The sequence below is a fragment of the Nyctereutes procyonoides genome, unplaced genomic scaffold (genome assembly GCF_905146905.1).
Source record: "Nyctereutes procyonoides isolate TBG_1078 unplaced genomic scaffold, NYPRO_anot_genome, whole genome shotgun sequence".
NCBI classification, from domain to species: domain Eukaryota; kingdom Metazoa; phylum Chordata; class Mammalia; order Carnivora; family Canidae; genus Nyctereutes; species Nyctereutes procyonoides.
Genome location: NW_026575049.1, coordinates 2,811,784 through 2,835,919, shown reverse-complemented (window position 1 = coordinate 2,835,919; position 24,136 = coordinate 2,811,784). Strand labels below are relative to the sequence as shown.

Genomic DNA, 24,136 nt, shown 5'->3' with positions numbered 1-24,136 from the left:
AATACAAAGTTTTAGAACTAAGGATGACAAAAGATGAGAGATGTCTTAAAGATTCTCTGACCTAAACCTTTTCTTTTTTTAAAATATCAGTCTTAAGAAACAGATAGCTCTTAATTTCAGATCTAGTCACACATAAAACACATCTTAAAGAAGTAACTATAGTTACCAAATATGGATTGCCTTAGGATATTTTAGTTATTTTTAATGGAGGCAAGCCTGCTACATTTGAGTGATTTTATAAAAGCTGATTTAATTTTTTTTTTTGCCTAGGGCAAAAATTTTAGAAAGAGCTTTTGTGACTGCAATCAGTATGTTCAAATTATGCATAATTTTGTTTCCAACATTCTCGTCTTGGATCACAAGAAGTCAAGTATAATTACTAACAAGATGGAGAATTCCACTCTCACCTTGAGACATTTAACATGTACTCTCATTAAAACTGTAGGAAAAGATCCAAAGTTACAAGGAAAAAATACAGTACATTTTATTGTTCCCTTTACAAGCATATCAATTTCAATGAATAGTCACAAACTTCAGGAAAATGCTCATCAACTTCTAATGCTACAAAATCCTTTTGGGACAGACCCATCAGCATTTATTGTAATTAATTATTCATGTTTTCATTAACTTCCTATGGTATATACTCTCATTAGGTGAAATAAAGATTGTGTCCAAATTCCTGTTCTTAAGATGGGACTTGGCTCTTAAAAATTTTACCACTGCATCAAATAATTTAATGTTCTAGGAAAAACTGTTCAAATAAACTTTATGTTTAATAACATATTTAAGAAATGCCTGAAAAAAATCAATATACTTTTATGTGAATTATTTTTGTGTACAGTACAGACTCATAAAATCATAGATGAGAGCTCTTAATATTAGATAATAAGAAGAATTAAAAAATGAACTCACAACTTTTAATACAGGGGACTTTGTGTCAATATTAGAAAATATAGATTTTTATCAGAACTCCAGTAAGTTCATTTTCATGATGTCTATTATATTACTCAGAATGGAAACCATTTGTCATGGTGATAGCTTAATAAGTATAAATGAAGACCATGAAAGTCTCTCTCTCATAACTTGAGTTGGGTCTTTGAATGTGAGAAAGACTCTAGCTCAAGCATCACTCAGAGGACTTGCACACAGTCCCCTGACATGCTGCTGGGGCAATGGACTTGAAGGGCACCCTTAAAAAAAATAAGCTGTTTGGGAAACCAGAATTCAAAACTAGCCAATTTGGGACACTTTAAGAAAAGTGCTCCTTACACTGTACAAGAGTTAGAAAAGCATAAAAATTAGTGTTACCTAATAAACCAAAAGCTAAAAGAAAATTCTGCTACCACATGTAAAGCATCTCAACAGCTGAAATATAATCTCTAGTGTTAATATTTCATTTCTCTGGGCTCCTCAGAAAAATGCATCGCATTCATGGTTCCTGTAATTAGGTGCAGCCCCAGACAAAATTATAAAGAAAGCCAAGCCTGTCTCTCCCTTTCTGAATCTCTACCCTCTTCTGATTAGCAACCACCTAGGTTCTCCTGCAAGCTATTTGTACTTTTATAGAACACTGACTTTAAAATGCCAATGACACCTTATGTGACACTCCTGGAGGTGAGGTATACAGACACTGCAGAAGAGAACTTTAGGAAGACAGTTATGCCTGAGGCACATAGTTCATCTCTAATGGTTTGATTTCAAGGAGCACTTGGATCCCAGGCAGGGATATTAACCTTTATGAATCAGAATGTAAGGTGACTGATTTATACATCTGCATAAAGATGAATATTTTTTCCTAAACTTGGATCAATGAAGAAAGGAGGGGAGGAGGAGGAAAAGAAAGGAGGGGCAGTGACTGCAGTCAGCCAACTTCAAGAATTATCAGGCAAATTCCATGCATGCTGCCCCTGTTGATCCCAATCTACCACCTAGAAACCCCTTCTCTGGAGCATTTGGGAAGGCTTTGGAAACTTGCTTCTTCTAACTCTAGTGGAAAGCAGTGTAGCATAGTGGTTAAGAGAGAGTACCGGGGAGTATGTTTGACTGCCTTACAAGCCCAACTCCAACAGGGGCAAATTCCCTAGCCTCCCCATACCTCAGTTTCCTTGTCTGGAACATGGGGAAGATATCATCCAGGGTGATGGTAAGTAATAAATAAGTTAACACACAGCAAATGTTTAGGGAATCTGAAGGATAGTGAAAGCTCGACAAAGGTTGAATATCCTCACTGTGGGGCCCCAGGAGTCTCTGCCTTCCACTTTGCCATACTCACCCACGCAAGGCAAATAACCAGAGAGGAGATGTGCTTGATCCTGAGAAAGTTAGAAAGAACTGCAATTATTTAATTTGAAAAAAAAAAAAAAGCTAAGGAATATTTCTGGGAACAGCTTCTATTTTGCCCAGAAGCAGCAGAAAAGCTCAAATGACAGCAAGAGAACAGGAGAAGTTTATTTATGTGGGCTATAAAGACAAATGCTCTGACTGAAGAAAGGTGTTGGAGTCTGCAGGAATTGCCGTGGGAGTGGAGGAGGCTGCCTACCACAGACAGGGTGCGCCCGGGGCAAGAGGATATGCAAGGTGCCCTGGAAAGCTTCCTCAAGCACTAGGTCAGTATTTCCGAGGAAACCTCTGTGTATGGATGTATACACATACTAGAAATGTGTAAAGCTGTGGGCTAAAACCTAAAGATCTTAGCAGGAAAGTATTGGTTCTGTCTTTACTGTGATGGGGGCACAGTGTCATGTTGAAACTCATCCCCTATAACCAAAATTCTTCTTCACACTCTATTTGAGAGTACCTGTGATGCGTAATGACATAGTGAACACTGTGGCTTGATAGAGATCCTTATACTTAGAGAAGCAGAGTTTTTAATGCAGGGGACTTGATTTTGAGAATATTCAGGACCAAGTCACCTTAATAACTTGATAGACTTGGGTAAACATGAAAAGTGTAAGAGGAGGGCAGCCCGGGTGGCTCAGCGGTTTAGCGCCGCCTTCCTCCCAGGGCCTGATTCTGAAGACCCAGGATCGAGTCCCACATCAGGCTCCCTGCGTGGAGCCTGCTTCTCCCTCTGCCTATGTCTCTGCCTCTCTCTCTCTGTGTCTCTCATGAATAAATAAATAAAAATCTTTTTTTTTTTAAAAAAGCATAAGAGGATGAATCCATAAATAAAAGCAACAAATAACTCATTTATGAGTGCTCTCACAGTTTGGAAATGCAAATTAATTCTTAGAATACCGTATAGGCCAACTGTTGATCCAAGAAGTGGAAGAAAAATATTCTGTTGAAAACCTCCCAGGAGGCATATATGAGTCCTTTTAGTAAATATGCCTAATGATTCTTTTTGACCTCATGGTATAAATCGTAACAAATTGAGTTCTGCAGTAACTTTTTGAGATGGCATAATAAAAGACCCATTAAAAACTCTCAGGGTATGTGTAGTATGTTGTCATAACACAAAGATTAAGGATCTTATATTAAGGCTATAAAATGTTTTCTGTTTGTCTTCCGTTTTTAAATTAAATATTATTTTCCTCAGGACAAATCGTGGCGGGTTTCCTTAATTCCAACATTCCATTGGCCAAACACCCAGCAGTGGAATGTTTCTCCAGTGAACTCCCTTTATCTCCCCGAAACATGAAAAGAAAACAGCAACTTGGGAGTTAAGTAACAGGAACTGGAACCGACACAGGACTTTGTAGTCACGCAATACTACTGGTCAGCAGTATGTCAGTCTCCACCTGTTTTACAGGCCAACACCATGAGCTCATGTATGACCTCCCTGTCAGACGTGTGACTACCCCGCATCCTCCATAACAAACTCTCAATCACTCGGATTTCTGCATTTCTGACAGGGTGGGCTATTTTTTTTTACGTGTTGAGATTCCCAGGAGAGTCTCACTTAGTCTTACTGCTGGCTACAGGAAAAGAAGGGAACAGACACTGAAAGTAGAGAATGTGCCCTGAAGTCCTTAAAGTAACAAAGAAACTGGAGACCGCTGGAAGGTTCTCTTGCTGGGGAAGGACACACACCACTGAGGAGAACCTGGGGAAGGCCACAGCCCTGAGTCTTCACCCATCCCGCACCCCCACTTCAGGGCTCCACCCCCCCCCCCACTGGCTCCTGGCTACACGTAGGTGATTTCCACTGTATCCAGTTTTGTCCACCATATGAATTCTCCTCAGAGCACACATTATTGCCAGCGAGGGACTGGAGAAATGGCTAAAATAAAAGGCAGCATATGTGTAATTTGTGGCTAAACGAATAGAATGTTCAGATAACATTGTTTGTTTTCAATTACAGTAATATCGCACAGTTGGCCAACTTGAGAGAAACAGATGGGTGGTTATCTTCATTTTTCTAACTATTTTCTAAAGAGTTAAGACATGTTCGTAGCAGGGCTTTTTATAAAGTAAGATTCTATTCTCCTGTTCTCTAAGTAATGCATTGCACTTTTTGTGAGAAAGAGAGGGTTATCTATTTCTTCTAAAATGCCTTAATGAATGGGAAAAGATATGGTTAGGTTACAGAGTACGGCAACATTTGCTTTTGGCATCATTATCTGGGGATTTTTGTGCTTTTCTTCCTCCTTTGCCTTATCTCTTTTCCCTTTTCTCAGTTCACACTTACACAAACTGTGTCATTCATTGTAATGATAAAGCAAGTACTGAGTGTTTAGCTTTCATTCTTGCCCTGGGATGTTAAAACTGACAGCTTAGCACCTCTATTACTTTTTATCGGTGAGTCATTGCCCTTGCCAACACTCAAGATAAGAAAGTCTCACACTTGCCAGAAGGAGAAAAGAAAAAAAAAAAAAACAGGAAAACTGAAAAGAGAACTGGGGCTGGGTTATACTAACCACAAAATGGGTGATAGGAAGCTGTTTTAAAAATGGATGGGAATTGCCATTCACCAGGACAAAGCTATTAATGAGAAACTGTCTGGTGTGATTTAGGTCATTTCCAATAGAGTCAATTTTCAACTCCCCAGTTTAACCAGTGTAAACCTCTGAAGGAGTATAGAAAGCCACCACTTGATCTCATTTTACTGCAAATGTTAGAAGACCTCCGTTCAAAATGAATCTGGCTACTTCGCACTAAATCTTTATTTATAAGAGATTAGCCACAAGAACGGAGAAGCAACGTTTGATACTACTGTAGTAGTACGTGTGGCTGTGTGTGTGCGTGCGTGCATGTGTGTGTGTACACACAAATAAACTACCTCATGAGAAAATCAGAGAATTCAAGGACACATTAAAACTGTTGCTAGATCACTGTTATTCATTGATAAATTTAAGAAGATTAAACAGAATTTTATGTTCCTTTTCCACCTCTATTACAGACCCTCTTTCTTGGCACTCTGCCCCCATCCCTATTGTCTACATACTTAGAAAAGAAGCTGCACAGGGATGTAAGGAACCTGCTCATTCAGTAGACACCCCATGGAAGTTCCATCTTGTGGTTCATAAAGGGTTTGAGAAGTCCGTGAAAATATTTATAGTGATTTAAATTTCCCAGGAAGAACTAATTCCTCTCTCTATTGACTGAATGGTTGAGGTCATATTGAGATGAAGAATAGCCATATTTAATGTGTACTAAAACCATTTCATGTCATCATAGTTTGCTCTCTCAATGACCATGTGAAGTTCTGAGCAAGCATAAGCCACATCCATAAAACATCCTCTGCTGATTGATTCCCAATTACAATTACTTTGAAGTGAAATAAGAACTTAAGGATGCTTGCAAAGCAATCTGTGTGAAGAAATCTCCTAATCTACAAATTCTCCCCAGTTATTCAATTGTCTTGCCCACAGCTAATCTGATGGCAGTGTGTTTTAGTGATTATCTTTGAAGAATCTTTCCCAAGCTAAAAATTCATCATTAGCATCATTAAGCTATCAAATTCATTATTCATTATAAGGAATAAAGCTACTTTCTGGTTGTACTCAGATTTATTTAGTTAACATAATATTTAATTCACTTGTGTAATTGTAGAGGTAAACAAACCTGTAACTACTATGCATCAATATCCTAATAGAAGGAGCAAACATGCAAAGGATGTACTAGGGAGGGGCCAGTAGCCTCTAGATTTCAGCTACTCGTAGGTATTAGTCAATACATCTTACAGGGGGAAAAAGAGTGACAGCTAATTCAGTGAACTGACAGTGGAAATCTGACTTTAAAGATCTTTATTGTATCCCCAACTTACAGTTGGAGAAACTGAGGTACTAAAAATTTCAGTAACCTAATTAGCATCCCAAATCTGGTAAAAATCCTTAAAGGATACACAGGAAACATGACTATGTGGAAATTCTAAGCATTATGTAGAAAGTAGCAGAGTAAAAATGACCAATTACATTCCAGCGAATATTGGATGTGCTGGAAGTATGCAGGGATGGTTAAAATAGGACTCGAGGAAGCCTTTTCCAAAAGAGGAATGCTTAAGTTGAAGGGCAAACCAACCAGACAGAAGAGAGACAGAGGCCCCAGGGTGTGAAGGTTCCTGGGTCAAAGGCAATGAGGGCAGCCTGAGAAGAGAACTGCCAGTAGTTTCTAGAATAAAAGGAACATGATTAAATACAATGAGTTCAAGAGGTGAGCAGAGGCCAAATACAAAGACTATGATATGGTAGAGAAATTAAACTTTACTCTGAGAACAGTGGGGATTAAGCATTTGAGTCCCAGGCTCAGATTTGAGCTTTTGGTTTATCACATGAGTGCACTGTGGAGAAAAGGACTGCAAGGCCAGACGGGAAGGAGGCTGTAGCAGTAATCCGAGCAAGAGCTGATGATGGTGGTCTGAGTTGGCGTTGCATCTATGGAGACGCAGAGGAGACACACATTTAGTTACTAGCTTCTTTAGGACTTGCTAATTGAACGTAGAGGTGGTGGTGACAATGGGGCAATATTAAGGGCGAATGAGGTTTCTGGAGTAGATGTCATGTGGATAGAGGGAGGTATCATTCCTGGAGATGGTGAACTCACAAGAAAAAGGATTAAGGCTCGGGGGTGATGACATCTAATTCTACACATGTTACATTTGAACATCCAATTTGAGGTGACCTATTATGAGTGGTTGAGTAGGGAAGTCCAGAGCTTAGGAGAAAGATGTGGGCTAGAAATACGGATATGGTAAATATCAGCACATAGGTGTAAATACAATTCACGGAAAATGAAATAAGTGGAAAATGGGGAAAGAAAATGAGGGGATCCCTGGATGGCTCAGCAGTTAAGCATCTGCCTTTGGCCCAGGGCGTGATCCTGGAGTCCTGGGTTCGAGTCCCACGTCAGGCTCCCTCCATGGGGCCTGCTTCTCTCTCTGCCTATGTCTCTGCCTCTCTCTCTGTGTGTCTCATGAATAAATAAATAAAATCTTAAAAAAAAAAGAAAGAAAATGAGCCACACTTTCCCCAAATGGTAGCCCATTTCTGACTATTTCTGTCATATGGGTGATATGTCAATTAGCAAGTCACCATGCTTATCCATACAGGCATGTGTGTAATGGCATACTTTCTTTTAAAAACTTCTAGGTGCACTAAGCCTGACTTTCCTTACATGCAATAGATGGAGAAGACTAACGGGAAAACCCATAGCACAACTGTGGTGTTTCTGGACCCCTCCAAACAGGAAGAATGATCATTCAAAACCAAGGTGCAATTATTATGAATATTTCCTAATGTACATCATCAAAAAAAAGTGGTGGAGTTGACACTAACAGTGGCTGGAAGGAAGAGGATGGGATATCATATCTAAAGTGTCCTTCACCCTCGAAGTGAGTCTTTCTCTCCCACAAGGATGGGAGTGCTTCTACAGGTGATTTGCTATAGTGGAAATCAAAAAGCACTGGGATTGGAGTTAGAGTCTCCACTCTACAAACTATCTCCACTCCTCAGTAACGAACAGGAGTGCTTTGGCAGACAGCATAAGAAACAGTGACTGCAGAAGCCAAAATTTAAAACAAGCTTTCTCTTTTTACCATAAACAGGTTAGTTCCTCTGGGTCTATGTGCTCACCTGGAGGAGCAGGGTGTTCTCTGATGATGAACTCTGGGGTTTCCAATCTGTTGTGGCCCCCCATCACCTGCAAGAGTTAAGTCAGAATACGGAGTTCACTGGGGAAGTCCCATATCCCCAACTCCACCCCCATCTGCCCTGGGCCACCCCTCCCCCCCTTCCCCAAGCAGGTAAGCAGGTACTCCTAGCCTGGTAGCATTTCTCAATCAGAATTTATCATCACTCAAAGCCCAGGGAGACCATGGTCCCTACATGAATCTTTTCCTTCAAGGCCCTGCTTTTCATTTTGCCTTGAAATAACTCTCACCGGGCAGCCCCGGTAGCTCAGAGGTTTAGCACCGCCTTCGGCCCAGGGCATGATCCTGGGGTTTCAGGATCGAGTCCCACGTCAGGCTCCCTGCGTGGAGCCTGCTTCTCCCTCTGCCTGTGTCTCTGCCTCTCTCTCTCTGTGTGTCTCTCACGAATAAATAAATAAAATCTTAAAAAAAAAGAACTCTAAGTACTTTCCTTATTCCTAGCTACGGCATACACTTTATGATGGCCATCACGGTTTACTAGGTCATTGCACATACCCCCTCCCCCAGCTCTATCCAGCGCACTACAGCTGGCTGTTTGCAACGTAATATACCATTTCTGTTTACCTTTTATTGTTTTTATTTCTTGAGCTGATATATATGGCCAAAAAAAAAAAAAAGACCAGTATGCATGTTAGAACGAGTGCATTTTCACTGAAACCACTGCTTCATCTGTGGAGGGTAGGATCATGTCTGATCTTTTTTTCTTTTTAATTTGGAATTTAAAGGCTTCCCGATAGCAGAGCTCACTGGACTTCCCTCCCGCGCGCCCCGGGCCCCCCACCCCGAAGGCCGCCCCAGTATTGGTCCGGCTGTGTGCACACCCGCCTCCTCTCTTAGCTCCGTTTGATGCTGCTTCCCAGGACGCGGCGGCGACGGCGGCCCGGGGGGCGGGGAAGGGACCCTCGGGGCGGCCCTCGCGCTCGGCTCGGCTCCCCTCTGCGCGGCCGCCAGGGCTCCGAGCCCGGCCTCCCCGGGGGCGGGGCGACCCCGGCCACGCCCAGGCCACGCCCCCGAGCCGCCCCGGCCCCGCCCCCAGCCCGGCCCCGCCCCCCCGGCCCGCCGCGCCGGGGCTTCGCGCAGCGCCGAGGGGAGGAGGCGGAAAAGTTTGTTCGCGGGCGAGCGGGGCTTGTGCGCGTCGACGCTGCCCGCGGCCCTGTGCGCTCTCCGGCTCCGGCTCCGGCTGCGGCTCCGGCTGCGGCTCCGGTCCCGCTCCGGCTCCGGCTCCCGCTCCCGCTCCCGCTCCGGGGCGTGCACCGAGGGCTCCCTGCGGGCGGCGGAGGACGCGGGCGGCGTGTGCCGGGGCGCGGGAGGCCGCGGGCGCGCGATGGGCGGCCCGGCGGTGGCGGTGGCGCTGGCCCTGCTGCTGGGCGCGGTGCTGGGGCGCCCCGACCCGCCCCCCGGGGCCGCCGCCGCGCGCCGCTGTGCCGCTCCGTGCCGCTGCCTCGGGGACCTGCTGGACTGCAGCCGCCGGCGGCTGGCGCGCCTGCCGGAGGCGCTGCCGCCCCGGGTCGCCCGCCTGTAAGTACCCCGCGGCGGAGGGGCGCCCCCCAGGGGCCTGAGCGGCGCTCGCTGAGCCCGCGGCCGCGCAGCCGCGTAGCCCCGTGCGCCCGCCGCACCTGCGCGCAGGTGGGCGGGGGAGCCGCGAGCCGCCAGCCGCCGGCCGCCAGGTGCGGGGGCCCGCCAGGTGCCGGGGCGGCCGCTGACCCGCGGAGCCCCTTCCACGCGGAAAGCCGCGCCAGCGGGCCTGGGTCACGGGCCTCGCCGTCGTAGCCCTCCCGTTGCTCGCTCGCCCCTGCGCCTGCTTTCGCCGCAGGAAATCCCGTAAATGCGCGTCCACCTCGCAGCACGTCCTGGTTCCGGGGACAGGGTGGCGAGGCTGGGCCGTAGGGAGCGGGGGAAGGGGCTCGGGTTCGGGGAGCCGAGGCCGCGGTTGCTGCGGCTGCTGAGGCTTCTGGGCGCAGGCTCGGGACGGAGGGCTCGGGACGGGGGGCTCGGGACGGAGGGCTCGGGACACAGGGCTCGGGACACAGGGCTCGGCACAGAGGGCTCGGGACACAGGGCTCGGGACACGGAGCTCGGGACACAGGGCTCGGGACACGGAGCTCGGGACACAGGGCTCGGGACACGGAGCTCGGGACACAGGGCTCGGCACAGAGGGCTCGGCACAGAGGGCTCGGGACGGAGGGCTCGGGACAGAGGGCTCGGGACACAGGGCTCGGGACACGGAGCTCGGGACACAGGGCTCGGCACAGAGGGCTCGGCCCAGAGGGCTCGGGACGGAGGGTTCGGCCCAGAGGGCTCGGGACGGAGGGCTCGGGACGGAGGGCTCGGCACAGAGGGCTCGGCACAGAGGGCTCGGGACAGAGGGCTCAGGACAGAGGGCTCGGCACAGAGGGCTCGGGACACGGGGCTCGGGACGGAGGGCTCGGCACAGAGGGCTCGGGACACAGGGCTCGGCACAGAGGGCTCCGCGGCCTCGGCCAGCTGTTGGACGCGAAGGGCAGAGTCTGAAAACCCAGAGTCCCTGCCAACTGCACGGAGGAAGGAGGAAGGGAGTGCAGTTGAGTTGGGAAGGCTGATTCTTTCCAAGTGTCATCCCCTGCTCCCCAGCCCTAGTTGTGTTAAAAGTGGCAGACTTGTGGAAAATGTAAACATCAAAACTAGTGTATCTTAAAAAAAAAAAAAAAAGTTTTCTAAAACTGCAGTCCATCCTTACCCTTAGATTTGGGCCTAGCAGGATTGCAGTGGAAATTTGACATCCTTAAAGCAATTCTACTAGACTAGCCTAATAATAGGAGGAGGAGGAGGTGGTTTGGGTACATAGTTGAAGAAATTGTGTTTTTTTAAATCATCGTACTCTTTATTTGTGAATTGTGGGATTGTTGGCCTATTTGTGTTAATAAACCTTAGTTTAGTCCAAAAGTAGAATTAGAAGTTTTTTTGCAACCTCACCGAGGGATGTCTTATTTAATTGTTTTTTTGTTTTATAATTGAAGAAGGAGATAAGGGCTTTAACCTGAAGCAGGAAGACTTTCAATTAGTTGTGGCTAATTCTGTTCAATTGCTTCTTAGGGAGGTCATGCTGCCTTATTCATGAAATGTGAATGGCTCTATTGACAACATATGGAACTGAACATTTGAATGACTGGAGGTGAACATGTATGAATAATAGAGAGATGAGAAAAAGAAAATGAATAGCTCTTCCTGGGGTGTGTTAGAAAGGCTTGACTCATTCACCAAATTTAGCTTATAGTCGTAGTTTTTCATTGTCAAGTAGCCTATCGGGTCACACCAGTGTGCAATATATGTTGTTGGTGTGAATTTGGATGTCTTTTTTTTTAAAAAAAAAACTATTGGTCGTGATTAGAAGCTGAATTAAACCAGAAGGGTTTTGAATACCTATTGAAATGTTGTCTTAAAAGTAGCTGACCTAATTAGGATTTTGTTTTGCAGATAATTTGGTGGCACACTAAAAACAAATTACAGTTTATTTGGTTAGCACAATCTTTAATTACATTTCCGCCAGCAGTAAATTGTCTCAATACAAGTCCACATTCCTTAAATATATGTGAAAATAAGTTCCACTTGTATAAATAAGCACTAAGTCTGTTGTCAGAAGCCCCACTGTGATCGCTCAGTGGACAGCTCTGTCATTCTTGTACTTGTGTGACTTTTAACCAACTTTGTAGTTGTCACCAAACCATGTGGTCTAAATTCTTTATTGTAAATGTTTCTTTTGTTTATGCCTAAAGCTCTAGAGGTCTCCTCTCTCCACCTTTGGAAGCAGAAAAACACATGGAATTGGGCTTTAACCTCTCTGTTACTTGGCGTTTGGAACAAGAGGCATATGATAGCTGTTTCTCGAATTTTACATAATTGTAAGAGTGTTGAAGTAGACAGTTTCAGAGTTCAGAAAGAAGTAGAAAATTACACATTGTCCTTTCCAGTATCTTAACTTTTTCTTAGGTAATTAAGATAGTAAACATTTGCCCTAGGACTAATTTATGAGAGCACCATTCAGGAGAACTTTATCTTTGGTGTCACTTTGTTGAATTTGCAAGTTAAGAAAAATCAATTAATATACTTCCTGTATGTATTTGTTCCCCAGCTTTCGTTGTAGTTTATGGCCTTAATCTCACATGTGAAAAACTGTAAAGTTTAAGCCGTAAAATAATAATAATATCGTTCTTTCAAAAAGTGACTTGTAATACTTTAATGAAAGTGGCTTTTGAAACAGTAACTAGTTGAAGCTCTGCTTAAGGCTGCCTTTAAAGGCAGACTTGCGTTTACATCTAGAATTTGTGCTTACAGAGTTCTGAACCCAGAGAGGAGTTGCTTGCTGGAATAGGTTACTTAGCCAAAAGAGGGAAAAGTTGCTCAATTGCCAGTGAGAGCTTAATGTATTAAAATCTCACTGGAATTTCAGAATTATTTATCTTATCACGTAGAAATGTTTGCATGTGAGCTGGGCTGAGGCGAAAGTCCGAAAGGTACTTTCTGCTGGTGTGGCTTCCTTAGTGTTCGCCTGTTATAAATTGTCTGGCCGGTACCAGAATTGGGGCTGGGGTGGGGGGTCATGGTCCTTATGGTTTTCACAGCTGTTTTTCTATATTTTCCAGACTAAAACTTGAACGTAGCAAGCTGATTTATGAGTCACTTTGGATCAGTGTCTTAAAACAGCTATAGCCTGGCTTTTTGTTTTTCAGCTTTCCAGATTTCTGCTGAATTAGCAGCTCTGCAGGCCCCAGTGGGATTGATTAAGAAGCTGTGCTGGATTTGCATTTTAAAATTTGACTTGGAAGTTAGATTTCCAAATGCTAAAAGGAACAAAGTGATGGCTGGAACCAAATGTTGTAAATTAATTTTTTTTCGTATATATTTATTCACTTGCTAATGTGCAGGAGAAAAGGCTTTTTTTCCTGCCATGTACAGTTTGATTTTCAAGCATTTGGCCAGCTGAGTTCTAGGTAAATAGTTAACACCTCCCTGCCTTACCACTTTTCCCGTTTATTAACCTCACCACACAGAGTTTTTTGAAAAGGTTTCCTGGGGAAGATGTTCATTAACGGACCTCTGAAAGTGAAGAATCTGCTTCTCTAACTGAATGTTCTCGTGGGTTTAAGAAAATATCGACATTGTACAACTTGTATTTGTTTTTAATGTGGTCTAGCCATACAAACAATATAGGGAAGATTTAGGAAAATGTGACATCCTTTAACTGGAAAGTAATCATTTCTGAAACATAAACTGTATTAAATCTAAATTTAGACACATTAAAAGTTTCATGGCTTAAGTATTTAGCAGTAAAAGTCACTTAAGAGGTGATTTTTTTTTTCTCCCACATATAATGTGGTTTTAATAGTACACAAAACTCAGGAATGGAAGTGTGTTGCAATAACTAAAATATTTAGGGTTGCCAGCTCCTGCTTCTGGATCAGAAACGACTGGTCCCCAGCATGTGCACACTTCTCAGAAGGCAGTTTCTCATTTTAAAGGTCTTTTGTTGGAGATCTCGTCCCATTACTGGCTGGAAAAAAAGTTAAAACCCTCTCTTTTCTCATAGGATTGCCCTATGAAATAATCCTTAAAATGAAGTGTGGTTTTCGTTTTTTTTTTTTTTTTTCTAATTAAAAAGAAAACCACCTGTATATAAATGTAAATGCCAGATTGGCTCCCCTTTTCCTTTTAAAAACTGAAACAATAGGGGATGCAGTTTTATGCTGGTTCAATGTTCTTTAGTTAAGTGGATCCAAATGAGACTTTCTGTTGATTCAGGCTACCTCCCAGGTGAAGGACTCTTTTCGCTGGTTGTTTTTGAAACCCTGTGGGAAATCTGTGACTGTCTGTGGTGCTAAAAGCACACAGGTTTTGTTTGAATCCTAACATGAGTTGTTGGGCTCACGGGTTCCTTGATGAACTCCAGACGGACGTGAGCTGGGCTGTGAGGGAAAGTGTCTGGCTCCAGCGTGGTGAGCATGCACAGCAGTGGTTGTAATTGCAGGATTTTTATAGTTTAAAGACTGTGCCAGATTTTTTTCATGTTATAACTCTACCAGAACAAATCTACTCATGTCTGTTACTGTCTGGTAGGTCTTTAGGCAAACATGTTTCAAATAAAACCTTTGCAGATTTTATTTTATTTTATTTTATTTTTAGGTGCACTAGAGAAATCCAGGTTTAATTCTCAAAACAAAAATGCAGAGACTTGATTTCCAGTTGTTGACTTCGTAGCCATGTGCAAAGTCACACTGGTTCTCTGGGTGTGATTTTTCTGCCTCTCATTTCTGGTTCATGCTTTGTGCCAATCCAGCTTGGTTAACTGAAACACTGGTTAGCTGAAACACTGGTTAGCTGAAAGTCTTCATTTTTGAGGGCTGAAAGAACTCATTTGGTAAGGGTTGGTAAACCCCTCTCTGGGGGAGAGCTTTTCAGCCGTGCTGTTTGTAAGTCTGGTTTTCAGTAGCTGTTCCAGCAATTTCACTTTCAGTCCACCCACCGCATGGCAGGCACACACTCAGTGTGTCAGCACGCAAAGGGACGTGAGCAAATATTTACCGGGCTCTCCTTAGTATTGTTGGGTCTTAAAAGCCAAGATGATGGCCTAGTCTAGAATGTTGCATGTGTAGGAGTTTTGTTTTGCTTTGTAAAAAAAAAAAATAATAATAATAATAATAATAGTAATAATAATAACCATGTCTATGGAAATTGTTACTAAGTTAGGCCGAAGTCTCTAAAGTCTCTAAGAAGCAGGTTTATGTAATGATTGAAAAGAAATCTGATCATGGGTTCCTATATAGCCTACTTTGTAGGTGGTTTATGTGGTTTAAATTATACATTATGTTATCAAATACTGAGATTTGGGGAATTCAGAAAAGCAGAATTCAGATGGTTTTTTCGACTCCCAACATATACACACAAGTGATACCTCAAATAATTTGGTGCCTAAACCCAGAGAAACAAATACGTATGAAAAGCCATTTATTTCTGTTTTGTTCACTTGTAATAAGAACTCCGATGTTTAATTTTATGGTAATAATAAAAAGGTTTCTTTAGAGTTTTGAGTTTCAGCAGCCCGCCTAATTAGCCACTTTTCATAGGCCATGACTTCACCATATCAGGTTGGAAGTGAGGAGATGGTAGGGGATTGGGAGGGTGAAGCAAAACAACCAGTTCACAAAAGATCTGTTCACCCTGTGCCAAAAACCATCTCCTAAAAATCTGTGGGCTTAAAGCACTTGAATCTGCCAGTCTCCTAAGCTAATTTTGTCCTCAGAATTTGTATTTTTGATTTTGGCAGTTTGGTTGCCATCTAGTTTGGGGGTAGGATAAACCAATTATTTCCTACATTGTCACTAGTGTTGATAGAGGTATCTCATAAATCCATTCTGTCTTGCACATCGTTAAGCACTAGTAGTGACCTTTTGAAACTTTACTTTTGTTTCCTCGTAGGGACTTGAGTCACAACAGATTGTCTTTCATCAAGGCAAATTCCATGAGCCACCTTCAAAACCTTCGAGAAGTGTGAGTCTTACTTCTATTTGAGGTTTGAATAAAAAAAAAATATGCTACTCAACTGTGAAGAACATTTGGATCACAATAAGTTATTTAAGACTTTTAGGTATCTTTAACCTTATAAAGTTTTCACACCTCTGAATTACAGATGATCTAATCAGCTTTTCTTTTTTTTTTTCTTTTGGCTCTTAAAGGAAACTGAACAACAATGAATTGGAGACCATTCCAAATCTAGGACCAGTCTCAGCAAATATTACGCTTCTCTCCTTGTAAGTGAATGTTAGCAGGATTTTGCACATATGTTTGGGTAACAGGGACCGTGGGTAACAGTTCCATATGGGCTAGAATAAAGGTCTTAGAAGCAAAATATGAATATTTCCTCCTGTAGATAATGGAGAAGTGTTTTTTTAAATTGGTCGACTTGTTTTTCAGCCTCTTTCTTTCCTAGATCTTAAGTATCATTGTAACAACACACTCTCCATGTCGCTGTCATTGCTAAGCTGGTGTCCCAGATTCAGAGAAGCTGCCTTCATCTCCTAGAGATGTGTGTTTGATTATGCCCTGCAGACTAGCACTAATTCTGGTGTTACTCAGTGGTTGGCCTGGGATCTGTGTGTTAGGTATTACATAGTTCCTAGTGGGGGGTGATTGGAGTTGTTAGAGGAAGTGGGAGTTGATAATAAGGCATTGGGAGTATTTTAATTGTGGTACTTGTACACATCGAGGTTCAGAAACATCAGACCAAAATATCAACGTCATACAGTTAAATACGTGACTGAAGTTATAAATACCATTCCATGTTTTGCAAAGATGGGTTTTGAAATAAAATAGTGCTAAATTTTCTGTATTTTTAGGACAGATAACATGTTTATTTTCACACCTTGGAGATGTTTTGGAATGATTCTCACTTTCAGCACTTCAGGGTAGTGTTTGGAATGTGCAGTATTTGATTTCCTAAAATCTAAGTAGCTTACCACCTTGAATCTTGAACAATTTTAAAATGTATTTGAGGCACTGAGGTTAAAATGTTTTTCCTTCCCCAAACAAGTTAAGAAAAGCCCACCATTGTTGGTTGCTTCTGGGAAAGGTGTCGTGAGGGTTAAAATTATACAGTAAATTTCAGGAAAGCTGTTCAATTAATTAAAGTGATCACTACCCAATTGCTTACATCTGGTGATTTATAGAGGTTGGTTTTTACTGAGGGCCCAGGTCACCTAAGTCACGGGTGCAGCCGCTGTGTCTGCTTTCCTCTGTTTGAATAAGAACTAAGTGACATTTGATACTGATGTGGTTTTTCCAAAGATCAGAAACAGAAAAGAATGAAAGAAAAAGGAGTTGGTATTTGACAAATAAACACTGAATTTAAAAAACATTTTTATACTAGCGTTAATACCTGTTTTATTTATTTATTTTTTTTGTCGTTCACAATTGCTTAAGAATTTAAAGTCTAAGTGGAGTACTGATTTTGTATCTTAAACAACTGAAGCTATTTTCATTTGATCCATGGGATCTTTCTAGATCCCAGGGAGCTCTGCCTCCCCCTGCTGTTCCTGCACCATGTGTTGGCAGATTTCTGTCCACATGTTCAAGAGAGTCTTAAGTAGAGGGTCATGGCGTGCTTCATGGCTGAGAGGGTCCACAGTGGAGTTTTGGAATCTGGATAGGGTGGAGAAAACAGGCTTCCTCTGGGCTTAGCACAGAGTTGAAATACCAGGAACTCATAAGGAAATTAGAAACTTCTATTGGAAATAAAAGACCGACTGATTTTACACTTCCAGGATTTCATTTATAATTAAAAAACTTAAATGCAGTCTGTAAAGATAGAAACCTTCAAAATTTGAACGTTTCTCCCTGTTTTCATTTGTTTCACTTTAGTGAGTGCTGAATAATCTTTACCGACCTTGAATAATCTCACTTTTTTTCTCCTTAATTTGTTGCATTGCATCTGACCAGGGATTATTCTGTTCATTTTATATAATGATAGATCCTGTTTGTACCTACATTACATAGCATCTGCAGAGGGTTATTTCAAGGGTGATGGGACTGCCAATTCAGTAGGGGTAGTGAAAAATTGTCTTCAGATCTATGAAATGTATTGAAAAATATATTTCTCTGATTGTTTTCTTCTACAAATGTAGTGTTTTCTCCCATAGGCCTCTTTGGATATTGCAGTACGCAATCATTATTTCTAAAGCACCATTAATTTCTGTCTTGTATACATTTTCTTTTACGCAGAAGCACTTGAACATTAGAGCTAAAAGTCAGTACTGATATTTCTGAAATTTCAAAAGAAATTGTTAGAAACTTGCTCTGGCACCACACTTAAAACACCATATCTTTCCAAGTAGGTCTCGGGACTATTTGAATTTTATTTGATCAAGATTTTTTTTTTTTTTTTTGACATTTTGTGGAAGAAAACAGATTTGGGGGGGGTGTCATTTGCGTTGGAGTCTAGAGCAAAAGATTAAATGTTTGTGCTCCATCCTGTCGCTGCTCTGCAGTGGTGACCATTCCCAGCTGGAGGGAGAGAAGACTACCTGGTGAGACCTTCTTTCATTTTCAGAAGCAAATGGCACCCCATGTCCAAGATGAACATCTGGTAATGTCAGGGAAGCCTTGTAAAATACCAGAGTCTTGGGATGCTGAGCACTGAACTCCCCCATTAACAAAGCTCATCTCCAGCCTCCTTAGGGGTCAGTCAGAATGCAAAAAAACCTGAATAGACTTGTTTTCCTTTGAATCCCACCCAACATGAGCTGAGGAGTCAACTGACATGCTAGGGGTAGGATGTAGTTTATAGGTTTTGCTTTGTTTTTTTTTTTTTTTTTTTTCTCTCGTAGCCTGGGCAGGATGCTATATTTTAAGGGAAGAAATGCAATAATATTTGGAATGAACATATAATACTGTTGACATGTCATAAGTAAGTTGGTTTTACCATATGTGGTAGTTCCAGCTTCCATGAGGTGGATGGAATGGAATGCTCAAGCATTGGATATTTTTGAAAACTGTGACTTGGGGCACCAGGGTGGCTCAGCAGTTGAACGTCTGTCTGCCTTTGACTCAGGGTGTGATCCCAGGGTCCTGGGATCGAGTCCCGCATCGGGCTCCCTGCATAGAGTCTGCTTCTCCCTCTGCCTGTGTCTGTGCCCCTCTCTCTGTGTCTCTCATGAATAAATTAATAAAACCTTAAAAAGAGAGAACTGTGACTTGAGTTAGGGCAAGTTTGAATCCACGAGTCATATAACATTATTTTTGAACGAAGGAGTTCTCATTGGTCATTAGATAGCGCTGACTCGGTCTTAGTCTTGATGGTTTCTATAATATTACCCAACATATAAGTACTTGCCTATATGTTAGCATTGAAAAGATGTGGGTCCCTGAATGTCAGAGGAGTACCCAGATTACTTGTTAAAAAATGTAGGTTTCCTGACCCTATCCCTAGAGATTCTGAATTAATGGGATTGGGTGGGGCCCAGGATATCCATTTTAACACATCTGCCTTACTGGTTCTTTTTAGTTATCACATAAATATTTCTGGAACTACTGATAGACTCCAGTTTGTTATAATCAAATAAGCCTCTTCTCATTATTTATCTCAAAGGTAGAACATTTCTCCCAAGTCCAATCGTGTTCTTCATAGTCTTTAATTTTTTCTGGAAATGGCAATGTCATCCTTCCAGAGGAGTTATTATAAATGTTAACCACTTTGCCGATGCGTCCCCAAAATGTGTGCTCTGCCAATGGACAGCCAGTGAAGAGATTTAAAGCAGAGTGAGGTGATCAGTTTTGCTACTTGAAAGTGTTATTCTGGCTTCAGTGGAGGATGTCCTGGCGGTGGCCGGAGGGTGCTGTAGAGGGCAGATGACCGGGGGGGTGGGGGGGGGACTGCAGTAGCCCAGGAGTGACGACAGCGCTGCGTCACGGCAGCAGAATGGTGACTAAAGCAAAGCTCAGGTTGGATGGCTTGGAGTTGCCTGCTGGCCCTTCCCTCTGCTGGGTTGAGATCTTGGGCAAGTTTCCGTCCGTCTGTGTTTCCTCATCGACAAACTGAGAAGCATAACAGTACCTACCTCAGGGTGGTGTTGGGAGGATTTGGAAGGAGAATACAGATAAAACCATCTGGCGTGTGCTGGGTATTCAGCAGACGTGAGCTGTGACCATGAGGAGGATGATCATGCACTCAAGGGAAACTCATCGAACAAAATAAGCGGTGCCAGGCTCTGTTTCCAGGGCTGAGGACACAGCAGGGAACAAAGCCGACAACCCACTGCTACCAAGTCTCCAGTCTAGTGAGGAGTCAAGGAACAATAGGTAACTTTTTTTTTTTTTCATAGAAAGATTATTTCACTTTCTTGGTAAATTCTCTCAAGGAAACAAGGAGGACAAGAAGAGCTCTGGTGGTTGCCCTTCACCGTGGTCCGAGACAGCATCTTTCTGAGTATTTACCAAATCCTACTCTGTGCTGGCTGCTGATTGAAGGTGGAGATTCAGCAGTGAACAGACAGACGAAATCCCTGCCCTCACAGAGCTGCCTTCTTGTGGGACGAAAAAGACCAAAAGCAAAATAAATAAGAGATGTGGTCTGAAGGTGGTGAGTGCTAGGGAGGAAAAAGCAGAGGGGGAGGCATAGGAGTGTGTATGGCTGAAAAGAGGGTTTAGGGTTCTAAGTGGGGTTGCAGGGAGGGGCTTGCTAGGAAAGTGACACCGGAATTAGGAAAGGGGCAGGGAAGGGTCGCGTGCAACCTCCTGGGGGTGGCGGTGGTCTCCTTCAGCCTCCCCTACCCTGTCCAGGCCCATCTGGGACCATATACATCCAGCTCTTCACATGGTAATGAAATGGTTTATATTTTTCTCCCCTGCTATACTGGGGGGCTTGTGGCTGACTCTTGTTTTCCCCAGCGCTTCATGCAGGTGGATGGCATATAGTGGGTGCTAGGAATAACAATTAAGGCATATTTATGGAAAGCCACGTGCACTTAGCATTATTCAGGCAAATCTCCTATTAAGTTAGTCTATGCTAGTGGCTAAAAATTTACAGTGGGGACAAAGCATGCCTGTGTTTTACTTAACTCGTGTTCTACTATGCATGCTTGGTAAATAATAGCAATGGATTGTAACAACGGCAACGATAATAGGTAAAAGAAAGAAGCGGTGTAAGTAGGGAAAGGGTCCAGCTCCCCCCTCTCACCAGCGGGCACGTGGCCTGCAGTGTGTAGGGAACTAAAAGTCCCCTTTTGTATTCGCCTGTTTCATTTTGCGTGTCTCAGCCCACTGGGGATGACTTCGGTCTTCAGAGATCCGGGGTTTTGGTAGACCCAGTGCCCAGCACACATGCGAACTACTCCATCGGGCCCTGAGCTACACATTCAAGGTAAAAAGCTACAGTAGCAAAAGACAAAATTGATCTGCTCCAACACTGAAGACCAGACTGGCCCTACGGGACTCAGAGAGGAGGAGGGGTTTGCAGAAGAACTCTCTGCTGGTGTTTTAAGGGATCTTCAAGGGTTTCCCCTGGTGCACCAGCTTCAGCGCCTGATGCGGTGTGACGTGGTCCAGCACACCACGTGTCCACCTGTGTGAGGGATGCTCCGGGAGGCCGGGAAGCATGGGAGTTATGTCCTTTCCTATGCTACAGAGAGCAGTCCTGGGCAGCAGGGGGTGTTGGCAGCTCCGGTGGCCTGGACGATATTGTAGAGTTCTGAGAAGAGTGGGGTGACCTTTTCCCTGCAGTTTTGAAAGTCCCGCAGGTCTTCCAGTGGCTTCTGTCCCATGCCTTAGTCCAGGGTAGAACTCAGGTCTTACTGAGCTGTCAGTCCCCTCAGAGGCCTAGTCCAGAAGTTGGTACATAGGAGGTTCTCATCGGACATCCAAGTGGACGAGAGAGACCCAGGCTCAGAACGGGGCATCCACATCCTTGTGTCGTCTCACCCTAGTGACTTGTCTGACCTCAGGCAGACTCAGTGACCTCCCCTTTGTTTATCTGTAAAAATAGTGTGAGATGTCTGCCCCTCTGTCTCAGGTAGTCCTGGTACAGGATCGAAGGGCATAATGAACAGGAAAGGGCTCTGACCAGTGTGAGCAGCAGCCGTCGGGTTACAGGTCAGTAAGGCAGGGTTAGCATCCTTATCCTGGCAGCAGTAGATGGGGGAGGGAGAAAGAACTTTGCATTCGGAGTGGAAAATGCTGGTCTGGAAAACTTTTGCTCTCTTCAAATAGTTCAAAGAATTGGCAAGCGCTCAGTTAGAATTATAACCAACAACATTTCTAGGCCAAGGGCTTGTGTATCTAGAAGGTGGATTTTGAGCCCAGCAATGTCACCTACTATGTGCTAAGTGCTAGGGAACAGGGAAAAATAGAACTTGGCCTCTGCCCTCCGGGGGAGGGCGATTTGAATAATGAATAATGGGATGATAGACAATAAAGACACGCTCCAAATAGGGTGATGCCCTCGATGATGGGGAGACACCTGGGGCTGTGCCGGTGCACAGGAGGGCTGCAGCTTCAGTGTGTGTCAAGTAGGAGGGTACGTGAGGTCCAGAGAAGGAAAGGATACCGAAGGGGATGTGGATAGTCATGCACTTAGGTGTTTTAAAGTTTTGGGGGGAGTAATTGACGTTTTTGTTAAGCAGGGGAATGAAATGACTACATTTCACAGAAGCACAGAATCTTCTCTCCTTGTTTTTAAGTAGTCATGAAACCATGTTCATCTTCAAAATCAAATGCCATGAAGACAAGGAAATAATGTGCTTTTGATCATTAACAATTGCCAAATACCTGCTATCCATCCATCCATCCTTAGAACAATCCTGCACTCTGAGCCTTGCTGTATGTCAGGGCCACATCCCCTCCCCACCGCCCCAAAAGGAAATTGACCATAGAGTAGGCGTCCTATTGACTTGTCTATGATGAAAAGGGTTGAACAAATGATTAGAAATCAGGCCTGCAGTATTCTGTTATGTATATATTAAACCCAGCACCATATTAAGTGGCAATTTCATCTCTAAGCACCCATTTTTCATTGAACATTTCAAAAATCAGCCTAATAAAAGAAATTGTCTTGGGAGACAGTGATTTAAGAGACTCTTACTTAGTTGCATGGCACAGCGTTTATTTAAATAATTCATCAAACTCAATTTCTGATTTTTAAAGCATATTGCTATTTTAATAGTTCACAGCTCAGAGATGAAGCTGCATATAGGGAAGGCAAGCGTTCCATAAGTAAGTTTTCAAATGATGCTGTAGCTAAGTAATTTTGTAACTGTGGTGGATTTGAAATAGTTGTTTGCTTTTAAACCAAACCTACATAAGTCAGCATTTGAAAGGAAGTTACCAGTGTGTCCTATTAATTAGGGAAGTGGGGAGAAGCTTTAGCCAAAATTAGAATTTAAGTTTCTGGGGAATCAGGGAGCTTTGTTCTAACTAAGTGGACATGAGCTGTATCCCTGTCTTTACCCATTTGTGGGTAGAATTTGACCCCCCCCAACTGAAAAAAATCCATCCCCCAGTGTATGCTCTACTAATGTGGATGAATGGACTAGTGTCTTTGTATTTAAAGGACATTGCATCAGAGGGCTGCAGCCTTCACCAGTATAAACAAACCAGACGTTATTGTGTTTGATGGAAATGAGCTCATAAAGCTCAAGCCTTACAAAGTAAACACATAAACATCGTAATATGATAAGTTGTATTTTTTTATTGGATTTTAAAGTGTTTATATGTGATTTGTACATAAAAGAGTTTACTATACACAGAGATGTATTCTTTACCCTCTGTGTGTATCTCCACAATTAATTATAGACCAGTCCCCACAATGCAAGTTTGCTAGGTGTTCGAGTTCTCCATTTAGATTCGAAACATGAATTTGTGATCCTGTCATGGCTCTTCCAACCCTTGGAGAATTTCCCACTGCTCTTAGGTCAAGAGCAGAATCCTTCACGAGACATGTAGAGCTCTGTGTGATCTGAATCCTATTTTCCCCCTGAGCCTCCTCTAGACCCCTTTGTCCCCTCTAGCCCCCTTGTGCCGCGTCAGGCCCCTCTGCATACTTCTCTCTCTGCCTACAGTACTCCCCCTTGCCCAGCGCTGGCGAGCCAGGCTTTGGTTCACCTGGCACATTTTTCTGTTGCCCTCTGTCCATGCACTATGGTACACGCAGTGACCTTTGCCAGCTTTATATCTGTGGTTCTTTAATGTCCCTTTCCCCCACCAGAGGGAAACTTCCTAAAAGCTGAGAGCATGTGTGTTTACACCCCCATCGTAACCCTAGCATGAAGCTCAGTGTCTGGCACTTGGTAGACCGTGCATGGTTGTTGAATGAATGACTGAATGGATAGCCCGGTCCCATTAAATCCTGTAGAGAGTTAATTGTAGGAAAAAACCGTTCAGTTAACTGTTCTCTTCATGCCACTCTATGTAGACACCTAAAATTGTTTTCATTTTTAAAACTTGCTTTTTACAAAGTAATAATATTCTTAGATAGGACATAGGACGTGGCAAACCAGCAGACAACTTCCTTCATTGGTGGTTCTGGAGCCC

The 24,136-nt window shown here is 43.4% G+C and overlaps 1 protein-coding gene across 3 annotated transcripts in view; it reads left to right on the top strand.

Annotated features, from left to right (window-relative positions):
* The first annotated feature begins 9,182 nt into the window (after positions 1–9,182).
* LRIG3 (leucine rich repeats and immunoglobulin like domains 3) overlaps positions 9,183–24,136 on the top strand; it is a 48,751-nt gene continuing 33,797 nt past the window's right edge. The window contains exons 1-3 of one of the 3 annotated variants that reach the window (XM_055329381.1): positions 9,183–9,607; positions 15,539–15,610; positions 15,796–15,870. In XM_055329381.1, the coding sequence (XP_055185356.1) occupies positions 9,414–9,607; positions 15,539–15,610; positions 15,796–15,870 (341 nt within the window). In that variant the 5' untranslated portion in view covers positions 9,183–9,413. Of the gene's footprint in view, positions 9,608–9,711; positions 9,757–10,470; positions 13,057–15,538; positions 15,611–15,795; positions 15,871–24,136 lie in introns of those variants that run through there. The other 2 variants (XM_055329383.1, XM_055329382.1) reach the window with 2 other exon arrangements.